The sequence below is a fragment of the Heteronotia binoei genome, chromosome 2 (genome assembly GCF_032191835.1).
Source record: "Heteronotia binoei isolate CCM8104 ecotype False Entrance Well chromosome 2, APGP_CSIRO_Hbin_v1, whole genome shotgun sequence".
Classification (NCBI taxonomy): domain Eukaryota; kingdom Metazoa; phylum Chordata; class Lepidosauria; order Squamata; family Gekkonidae; genus Heteronotia; species Heteronotia binoei.
The window spans coordinates 93,063,436-93,074,698 of record NC_083224.1 but is presented as its reverse complement, the minus strand read 5'-3'; the positions used below and the strand labels follow the sequence as shown (position 1 = coordinate 93,074,698).

At 42.9% G+C, this 11,263-nt stretch overlaps 1 protein-coding gene across 1 annotated transcript; it reads right to left on the bottom strand.

Annotated features, from left to right (window-relative positions):
• Positions 1-353: 353 nt before the first annotated feature.
• CFAP144 (cilia and flagella associated protein 144) lies at positions 354-11,137 on the bottom strand. Its single transcript, XM_060231637.1, has 4 exons — positions 10,773-11,137; positions 3,908-3,967; positions 838-941; positions 354-597 (listed from the first exon to the last, which is right to left on the bottom strand). Exons 1-4 carry the CDS (start codon positions 10,909-10,911, stop codon positions 484-486), a joined length of 417 nt encoding a protein of 138 aa, XP_060087620.1. The 5' UTR covers positions 10,912-11,137; the 3' UTR covers positions 354-483.
• Positions 11,138-11,263: the final 126 nt, after the last annotated feature.

Here is an 11,263-nt window from a genome sequence, read left to right as displayed (position 1 = left end):
CCTTAAATTTCCTGGGCCATTCATACATAACCACAGCATGTTCAGCAGGGGATGTGATATCCTGTAATAGAGGGTTTCGCAGAGCAGCATTGGATTCTAATTTGGGCACTGGGCAGGCACACAGGACTTAGTACCATCTGGCATGTGCTTGTATTTCTGGGCTGTACTTTGTTCTTCTACTGCCATGTCACTGGGCTCTTTTAGGGGTTGAATATGGTCAACTATTGATCAATTGCCATGTGAACCCCCTTTATTCATACAACAGCTTCTCATTGTGGAATGGATCTTCCATTTTGTAAAAACTGATTGCTGTGCAAAATATAGGAATGCAGAAGAAACTGTGGCAGGCAACATTCTGATACAGGTTTATTGCAAGCATGGATGTGCTGCAGCAGAAATTTTCACTGCCTATGGTGTTTACTTTGCTGCATGAAATGGTTGAGAGGGTGCAGATCAGAAACTCTAAACTAGTACTTGGAGTCCCTATCTTTTATCCTTCATCATTTCCTTCAGCCGCCACATGGCAGCCATATATCTGGTGATTTCAGTGCTTCGACTTGGGAAGTTCAGTCTCTTGTCACTTCGGTCAGTGCTGGTCTGCAAAACAGAACTTTACTACTTTATATACTATACACTACTACTTTACATACTATAAAGAACATTTGGCAGAAGAAGTAATGAGCTGAATGTCTGCCTAACCACATTTTGTTGGAATTTCTGACATCTGATAATCTTACAGTATTTCAAGACTTTGTGATGCTATAGTGACAAGAAATGGCTTGCTCTTGCCCCCCTTCCCCCAGCTCTGAAAACTTAGTTCCATTTAAACCCACTCACCAAAGGTGTGGAGAACCAGCCAATTTCCTGGTTTGCTGTCTGTGGTTCTTTATATTTCTTGGTTGGTTCAAGTGCAGCATGATGAATGAGATTCAGGAACTTAGCTGCAGGGTTAAAAGTATTAAAGGAGAATTGCTTAGATAGATAGATAAATTTATTGTCATTGTTCTCAAAAAAGAAAATGAGAGCAACGAAATGAGGTGCTCTTCCACAAACATACCAACACATCAACACCCCCCCCCCCCAAAAAAGGACATATACATAGACCATTTAAATGCATCTAAAAACAAATAACCATTTATAACCCTGCATTTAGCCTAACCACGGCACTTGGATAGAAGCTGCCCTTGAATCTATTTGTCTTAGCCTTCAACACTCTATATTGCCTACCTGACGGTAAGATCTCAAATAGCAAGTGGCCCGGATGTGAAGGGTCCCTTAAGATCATTTGTATCTTCCTTTTACATCCCCTATTATATAGATCCACCAATGAGGGGAGAGAACATCCACAAATCTTCTGTGCTCTTACCATCACTCTTTGGAGCACCCTTCTCTCTGCGTCCGTGCAGCTCCCAAACCACACGCAGAGGAAATAAGATAAAATGCTCTCTCAATGGAACTACGATAAAAGGCAACCAGCAGACTCCCTGACAGTTGTTGTGATCTTAAGAGTCTTAAATAGTATAGTCGTTGCTGGGCCTTTTTCTCTAGAGCTAAAGTATTTGCCCCCCATGTTAGATCCTGTTTCATAGTAATTCCCAAAAACTTCCATTCTGTCACCTGTTCTACCATAACACCATCAATAAACAATGGCTGAATGTCCAGACTACTCTTCCTATAATCCACTATAATTTCCTTCGTCTTATTTACATTAAAAATAAGATTATTTGCTTTACTCCAGAGGGACAGCTGATGAACTTCCCTCCTATACGCAGACTCATCATTCTCAGAGATGAGCCCCACTAACGTTGTATCATCTGCATACTTAACAATTTTGTTACTCAGACTACTAGAAACACAATCAGACGTGTAAATAGTGAAAAGAAGTGGACTCAAGACACATCCCTGGGGAGTGCCAGTATTTAAGATCTTCACGGAAGAAGTATATCCGTCCATTTTAACCCTTTGTGAGCAACCTGATAAAAAGTTCAAAATCCACTCACATATAGAGTCCGACAGCTTCAAATTCTTAAGCTTAAACAACAATCTATGGGGTGATATTGTATTAAAAGCAGAGCTAAAATCCACAAACAACATTCTAACATACGTCCCCCTTTTGTCCAAATGCGATAAGGCAGTATAAAGGACAGTATTAACAGCATCCTCAGTAGATCTATTTTTCCTGTAAGCAAACTGATGTTCGTCAAAAGTAGCAGGAAGGCAGGAAATAATATATTTTCGAACTAATTGCTCAAAACACTTCATTATCACAGAAGTCAAGGCCACTGGCCTATAGTCATTTAAAACTTTTGCTGGCGTCCTCTTTGGTATTGGGACAATAAGAGAAGCCTTCAAACAAGTGGGAACAATAGATTGTGACAAAGAACGATTGAAAATCTCAGTCCACATCCCAGCTAACTGCCCTGCACATTCCTTTACTACACAACCAGGGATATTATCGGGACCTGCAGCCTTTCTAGAATTTACTGCTTTCATTATACACCTAACATCGTGCTCCCTCACAACGAAAGGGGCACCTTGCTCAGTCCCCAGCGGAGATGTTGCTCGTAATTCCGCTTCCTTTCGATCCACTTCGAACCGGGCATAGAAAGAGAGTTTAGTTTAGAGAATGAATAAAACGCATCAAAAGTTATGAGCCTCTGGAAAGAAGAACCCACCTATATTGAAGTGGTACAGCACTACGGAATGGTTTTAATTGTAACTGTATTTTATTGGTTTTAACTTGTAAATATAAATGTCTGTTAACTGCCCTGAGTCTGCTTGTGGAGACGGTGGATAGAAATTTAAGGAAATAAATAAATTAATTAAAAGTAATCAATATATCTAATTCTCAGTGTGGCCAAATAGGTGAATACATAAATCCAGAGAGTAGCGGCATGGACAAACAAGACAGATCTTTTTACAAACCTGATAAAAACCTTCCTGTTTGCAGAAAACTCTGAAATCTTTAACCCCCATTTTAAAAAAACAAACTCCCCCCCCAAAAAAAACCCCTCCAAAATTAATGGACTAAGCAGTGGCTGTTGCCATCCTTCAAATCTTAGTGGGAGAAGGGGTCAGGGCCCCTTCCAGGGCTGTTTTGGCCTTTGAGAAGAACTCGTTATGGCCAGGCCTAGCAGCAACCTACGGGACATCTTGCTACCATGTGTCTAACCCTGACTCACTGATGCCCAGCTGCTTTATTCAGCCACCCCATGAAAACCAGTAGTGGTAAGAGTTTAATAAGATCTGGAAGATCCAGGTTGGAATTTGCATTTTGCTGTTCAAGCTCACTGGATGGTGGGTTAGTCAAACTCAGCTTAACCTGCCTCACAGGGTTGTTGTGGAGATAAGATGGAGGAGGGGAGAATTATGTAAGCTGCTTTGGGGCTCCATTGTGGATAAAAGCAGAGTATAAATTAAGTAAATAAATACCAATATTACTGAAGATTGGGGGAAGGGGAGCAAATAAAAGTTAGGTTGGTGGGAAGTAAAGAAGCAAGAAAATAAAAGAGCAAATAGTGTGGTGAGGGGAATACATAGGAAAGGAAATGTCCTGTCTACATTCTTGTGTGTTTCTTACAACTGAACAGTACCTGGCAGCTGCTGCTGTACAACTAGGTCACAGTTTTCCCAGGTAGAGGGTGCAGAGGGGAGGGAAAGTTTACAATGAGAAGGGACAGATAAAGGTATGTTGCCTAGTGAGTGAGAAGGAAACAGGAAAAAGGGAGAGGCTATGGGGGCTGCCAGGGAAGGCAAAGAAGGGAGGGCTAAATAAGATGATCTCCACAAGTCTTTGTGGGTTCCCCCACTTGTGTGCACTATTCACTCTTTCAGTTCTTTTAACTTAAATGGCAAAGCAAGAATAAACTATTCATGACTTAAATCCTTACAATGAAGAACTCATTACCATCAGCAGGCTCCTCTATGTTATCATGCCAGGACATTGGCTTTCTGGTTACGGTGTGAACTAAAAGTGGAAAAGAACACATATCCATTTATTTACATTTGTATATCCTGCCTTTTCTCTTTAGTCTTAATAAGCAGCAAAACATAAGAACATAAGAGAAGCCATGTTGGATCAGGCCAGTGGCCCATCCAGTCCAACACTGTATCACACAGTGGCCAAAAATGTGTGTGTGTATATATACACACTGTGGCTAATAGCCACTGATGGACCTCTGCTCCATATTTTTATCTAACCCCCTCTTGAAGCTGGCTATGCTTGTAGCCGCCACCACCTCCTGTGGCAGTGAATTCCACATGTTAATCACACTACGGATGAAGAAGTACTTCCTTTTATCCGTTTTAACCCGACTGCTCAGCAATTTCATTGAATGCCCACGAGTTCTTGTATTGTGAGAAAGGGAGAAAAGGACTTCTTTCTCTACTTTTTCCATCCCATGCATCAATCTTGTAAACCTCTATCATGTCACCCTGCAGTCGACGTTTCTCCAAGCTAAAGAGCCCCAAGCGTTTTAACCTTTCTTCATGGGGAAAATGTTCCAAACCTGTAATCATTCTAGTTGCCCTTTTCTGAACTTTTTCCAATGCTGTAATATCCTTTTTGATGTGCGGTGACCAGAATTGTACACAGTATTCCAAATGAGACCGCACCATCAATTTATACAGGGGCATTATGATACTGGCTGATTTGTTTTCAATTCCCTTCCTAATAATTCCCAGCATGGCATTGGTCTTTTTTATTGCAATCGTCATGATATTTTCAGTGAGTTATCTACCACGACCCCAAGATCTCTCTCTTGGTCAGTCTCTGCCAGTTCACACCCCATCAACTTGTATTTGTAGCTGGGATTCTTGGCTCCAATGTGCATTATTGTGCACTTGGCCACATTGAACCTCATCTGCCACGTTGACGCCCACTCACCCAGCCTCAACAGATCCCTTTGGAATGCCTCACAATCCTCTCTGGTTCTAACCACCCTGAACAATTTAGTGTCATCTGCAAACTTGGTCACTTCACTGCTCACTCCCAACTCCAAATCATTTATGAACAAGTTAAAGAGCATGGGACCCAGTACTGAGCCCTGCGGCACCCCACTGCTTACCGTCCTCCACTGCGAAGATTGCCCATTTATACTCACTCTCTGCTTCCTATTAATTAGCCAGTTTTTGATCCACAAGAGGACCTGTCCTTTTACTCCATGACTCTCGAGCTTACTAAGGAGCCTTTGATGAGGAACTTTATCAAAAGCTTTCTGGAAATCAAGGTAAACAACATCTATTGGGTCTCCTTTGTGCACATGTTTGTTCACCCCCTCAAAGAAATGTAACAGGTTAGTGAGGCAAGATCTTCCCTTACAGAACCCATGCTGAGTCTTCCTCAATAACTTGTGTTCATCAATGTGCCTACTCATTCTGTCCTTGATAATGGTTACCAACTTTCCCAGTATTGAAGTCAGACTGACTGGCCTGTAGTTACCCGGATCTCCTCTGGAACCCTTTTTAAAGATGAGGGTGACATTTGCTACCTTCCAGTCCTCAGGAATGGAGGCAGATTTCAATGAAAGATTACAGATTTTTGTCAGAAGATCCACAAGTTCAACTTTGAGTTCTTTCAGAACTCTCGGATGTATGCCATCCAGACCTGGTGACTTATTAGTTTTTAATTCGTCTATCAGTTGTAGGAACTCCTCTTGTCACCTCAATCTGACTCAGGTCTTTCAACACCCCTTCCAAAATAAGTGGTTCTGGAGCAGGCACACACTTCTCATCTTCCACAGTGAAGATGGAGGCAAAAAATGCATTCAGCTTCTCAGCCATTTCCCTATCCTCCTTCAGTAATCCTTTGACCCCTTGGTCATCCAAGGGCCCAACTGCCTCCCTGGCTGGTTTACTGCTTCTAATATATTTGAAGAAATTTTTATTATTGGTCTTTATGTTTTTTGCAATATGCTCCTCATAGTCCGTTTTTGCCTGCCTGATCACAGTCTTGCATTTGATTTGCCACAGCCTGTGTTCCCTTTTATTAATCTCACTTGGACTAGCTTTCCATCGCTTAAAGGAGTCCTTACCTTTTACAGCTTCCATTACTTTGTTTGTTCACCATGCAGGCCTTTTCTTATACCTGTTTGTGCCTTTCCTAACTTGTGGTATATATTTTATCTGAGCTTCTAGGATTGTAGTTTTAAATAGCCTCCAAGCTTCCCCAAGGGTTTTGACTGTATTTACCTTTTCTTTCAGTTTCCTCTTCACATGCCTCCTCATCTCAGGGAATTTACCCCTTTTAAAGTTAAATGTGGTTGTGCTTGTTTTTTGGGGCAACTCTCTATTTATACAGATGGTGAAATCAATAACGTTATGGTCACTGCTCCCAAGTGGTGTGATCAGTTTTACATCTCTCACCAAGTCTTGAGCATTACTTAGGACCAAATCCAGGATCACCCCACCCCTGGTAGATTCTGTGACCATCTGCTCCATAGCAGTCATTAAGAGCATCTAGAAACTCAATCTCTTTCTCTCGACCTGAACACACATTTACCCAATCAATCTGCGGGTAGTTAAAATCACCTATTACGACACAGTTTTTACGTTTAGCCACTATCTTTAATCCTTCCATCATATTATAATCACCCTCTGTCTTTTGATTTGGTGGGCAATAAACTCCCATAGCTAAATTTCCTTTTGGGCCCTCTATTTCAACCCAAAGCATTTCTAGAAGGGAATCTAATTCTCTTATATCCAGGAATCACCGTGTCCCACTGATTAACTTATATCCAGGAATCACCGTGTCCCACTGATTCTCCTCATTCCACCAAGTTTCTGAAATTCCCACAATGTCTATGTTTTTCCCCAACACTAAACATTCCAACACCATTTTTACTTCAAACACTTCTAGCATTTGCATACAAATATCTTTAATTTCCCAGGCAAGTTAGGCCAGCCACCTTCCTCCTGCTGCCTCGAGACTTTTACATACACTCTATACTGTTTGTCACCATCTCAATGGACAACTCTGACCCATTACCAGGTAGAAAAGTAACAGCTAACCCTTCATCTCTTCGAGATAAGTCCTCCCGAACCAGAGACATTTCATCGCCTGTCGGCTTTCCCCCAAGATTTAGTTTAAAAACCGCTCTGCCACCTTTTTGATTTTAAGCACCAGCAGCTTGGTTCCATCTGGGGACAAGTAGAGACTGTCTCTTTTGTACAGCTCCTGCTTGTTCCAGAAAGCATCCCAGTGCCTAACAAACTTAAACCCTTCCTCCCTACACCATTGTCTCATCCACAAATTGAGACTTCTAATTTGTGCCTGTCTCTCCAGCCCTGCACGTGGAACAGGTAGCACTTCTGAGAAAGCTACCTTGGAGGTCCTGGCCTTGTCTCCCACCTAGCAGCCTAAATTTTTCCTCCAGGACCTCACGACTGCTAACCCTAACCCACATAGTTGGTGCCAACATGCACCATGACCACTGGCTCCTCCCCAGCACTGTCTATCAGCCTATCTACTACAAGCGTAATGTCCGCTATCTTCGCACCAGGCAGGCAAGTCAGTATGCGGTTTTGCCACCCAGCTGTCCACTTGCCTAAGGATCGAATCACCAACTACCAAGACCCCTCCTCTCTCCCTGCCCAGGGATGGTTACTTGGCGCGAAAGGATACCCGCTCACCAACTGAAGAAGAGGTCCCTTTTGAGGGCGCATTCCCCTTATCCTCAGCCCGATGCCCTGTTCCCTCTCAACCCTCATGCTCCCTGGCAGCAACAGGGCTGCCATGTTCAGAGTGGGGCTCATCTAATATGTCCCCGAGAGTCTTCTTCGAGTGCCTAACTGATTGTCTCTGCTTCTCCAGGTCAGTCACCTCGGCCTCAAGGGTACGAACTCATTCCCTGAGGACCAGGAGCTCCTTGCATCGAGCACCCCCCCCAAGACTTCTGTCCTGTGGGCAGATAGTCATACATGTGACACTCAGTTCAAAACACCGGAAAGCCCCCACCCCCCTGCTGGCATTCTACCTTCATGATAGCTTTTTTCAAAAATATAGAGTCCCCTTTCAAATTCTGTTTGTTTATGTGGCTCCCCTTCTGGAGGGTCAACTTACCTTATTGGGAACACAAGGAAATTAGGGATCTGGGTTCCTGGTCCTTATAGAGCCCCCAGGCTAAGAGCCACAGGCCGAGCCCTTTAGCTCTCTGGCAAGGTGCAGTTTAATAATGCAAAGAGGGTGGGGAACACAGCCACTCCTACTCAATCAGCAACAGTCACCTTCAATCACCTTCAGCCCACTCAAACCAAACAGACAGCAGTTCCCCAGCAACCACAAACTCAGAATTTTCAGTAGTCACACAAACTCAGAAATTCTCAGCAACTTCCCCAGCTGCTTAGCCAAACCTCACCCTTATATCACTTCTCTGCTCTCTCAGAGCTCTCTGAAAGTTGCAAGGATATAAAAACGCAACAGTCCATTGACAAGATACAGATAAAAAATGCAGCCAAATCTGCCAAGAAGGAAAAGGAACGGTCCCCTGTGCAAGCACCAGTCGTTTCCGACTCGGGTGATGTTGCTTTCATGACGTTTTCATGGCAGACATTTTACAGGATGGTTTGCCATTGCCTTCCCCAGTCATCTACACTTCCTCCACAGCAAGCTGGATACTCATTTTACCGACCTCGGAAGGATGGAAGGCTGAGTCAACCTTGAGCCGGCTACCGGAAAACCCAGCTTCCACCAGAGATCAAACTCAGGTCGTGAGCAGAGCTTAGGACTGCAGTACTGCAGCTTTAACACTCTGCCAAACTGTCCACCAAATGCCCTCTGAAATAAAACTCTTAAACAGCTTCCTCCTACTCCCACTCTTCCAGGTCATTCCAGTGGATTGTACCTACCACAGAAAAAGGCCACAAATTAATTGTTGCTGTATTTACAGTCCTAAGAAAGAGCTGACTAAACATAGCTGGCCTTTGGTCAGAGACAGCCCCAACTGAACAGGTACCATGCAGGAGCTGAGGCAAAAATGGGATTAAGAAAACAAGAATGTGATTAAGTTCCATCTTTATCAAGAATTGCGATCCTTTTACAACATTAAAGATGATACCCTTAGCTGAGCTTAAGTAGCAGAGATGCAACCAAGCATTCTGGTTACCTGATATATTTTGCCATACATCTGCTGTAGATACTCATGGAGGCCTGGCCACTTTTAAAAAGACATGCTTCTGTCTCAGAAAATAATTGCAGGCCTTTTGTCTGATTAAGTTAGGTGTGTGGTGCCTCTATTATGGACCTCACTTTGGAAGGACCACTGTCTTGTTCTTTCCACTGCCAGGCAAACATGGTCCCGTTCTCCCTTGTGTTGGGATTCTACTGGATTATGTTATGCTGTTTTGTTTAGTAGCTGCTGCTATGCTGTGGGCTATTAGGACTCTCTAGTCCCTGATCTTATTGGGCACCAGGCATGCACTCTCTTACAGGATAACAGCCTTGAGTTCTGGGTCATGAAGAATTTTTCTCTTATGCACATGCACACATGCATCTGTAGATGCCAACTGTTAAGAAGAAAGATCCAGGTGGGTAGCTGTATTGGTCTGAAACAACAGAATGAAGTCCGAGTCCAGTGGCACCTTTATGACCAACAAAGTTTTATTCAAGGTATGAGCTTTCATGTGCAAGCACACTTTGGATAGAATGAGATGAAAGGAAACCATTCAAACTTATAGACAGGGTTGAAAAGCAAATTAGTATATAACATAACATTTTGAGACAAAACAGGAACAAGAAGCTAAGTTTATGGGGTCAACAGCTGTATGGATCCTGTTAAGGAATGAACAAGGGTTGAAGCAATAAATATGTCAAAATAGATAATTGTGTAAGAGAATCTTTTCTAATTGTGGGAAGTTTACTGAGATTGTTACAATGCCCCACACCCCATTCATCTCCCTTCAAGTGTGAAGATAACAAAAAGCATTGTTTTTCTTTTAGCTGGGATGATGTACATAATATTTCATGTTTCATTGCACTACATCACCATCACTACGTTGTTCTAAATATTATACGAATATATTGTTCTTTAGAGGTTATGTCAGAAAAATATATTCCTATATATTGCACTGCAATACAGTGTTGCATATTATTCAAAGAGAGAGGAATGCTTAAGACAGGGTGTATAGTCCCTGGTGAGAATGAGTTTCGCAAATGTAATGAGATAAACCAATATATCTGTTAAGTCCTAGGTGTGTGTGTTTGTTCCAAGTTCTGCAATATCTTCTAAATCAGCAATTTCCCTTTCAATTCTGTTCCTGAAGTTCCTTTGCACTAAAACAGCTACCCATTAAAAGTTCTGGGAGGTTAAAGTGTTCTACAAGTTTCTCAGTCTTGTGATTCTTGATTTCAGATTTGTGTCCATGCCAACAATGCCCTTCAGTTCTCTACATAGGGCAAACAGGACAAACCCTACAACACCAAATGATATAAATGGACATAAGTTTGAATGCTTTCCTTCCATCTCATTTTATTTGATGAAGTGTGCTTTCACAGGAAAGCTCATATCCTGAATAAAACTTCGTTGGTCTTAAAAGGTGCCACTGGATTAAGTTTATGTTGAGAAAAGTCTTGCAACAATAAACAGAGAGCCCCGAGACTTGACTTCTCTCTTCATATACTGCTGAAGCCTGTAGCTCTGATCTCCAAAATCAACTTCATCCAGTTTATTTTGTTTTGCTACACTAAGGACGGCCAGCCCTAGTGGTGGAGAAATCGCTTATTCTCTCCCCTGCCCCGCGCTGCTTGCATAGCTCAATGCTGCTCGTCATTGCCATACCCTTGAGGAGAGGATTCACCCCGTACTCCGTGTGTAGACGCTGGCATCGTAGTTCTTTCTGGACCGTTTCACAGAAGATCTTGTTCTGACTTACGAGGTCCAGTGGCTCTTTGGTAGTAGCCCTCGCGGCCCCCGCCATGTACTGGATAATGTTTCTTGGTCACAGACAAAAATACCTCGACGTTTCTCACGCTCCGGTCTCCTAACAACTGAATAGGATATGGCTTTCTTCAGGCAGGAAGTCGGGCTTTGTCTCTTTGTCTCTCATTGGCCAGGAAATTAAAGATCCTACAGCGTTGATTGGCTGATGTTCTGCGTACTTCAAATTTGAATTCGCGTGCAGCAAAGGCTGCACAAACCAGGCTGAAAGAAGAACTATGCCTATAGAAAGCAAAACTATAGTCGCCGTAGAAGTTGGTGGGCATTAAAAAGCCGATATCTTTTCGAGGGAGATATCAGTCTGGTCCTTGTCCGTTCCACACTAGTCATCG

What these genes read in the sequence shown, in the direction of transcription:
- CFAP144 (XM_060231637.1), bottom strand. Translation starts at nt 10,911, where the DNA reads ATGGCGGGGGCCGCGAGGGCTACTACCAAAGAGCCACTGGACCTCGTA. An exon ending in CATAGAGGAGCCTGCTGATG is followed by an intron (nt 942 to 3,907) that starts GTAATGAGTTCT and finishes TTAACCCTGCAG; the next exon opens with CTAAGTTCCTGAATCTCATT. An exon ending in GCTGGTTCTCCACACCTTTG is followed by an intron (nt 598 to 837) that starts GTGAGTGGGTTT and finishes TCTGTTTTGCAG; the next exon opens with ACCAGCACTGACCGAAGTGA.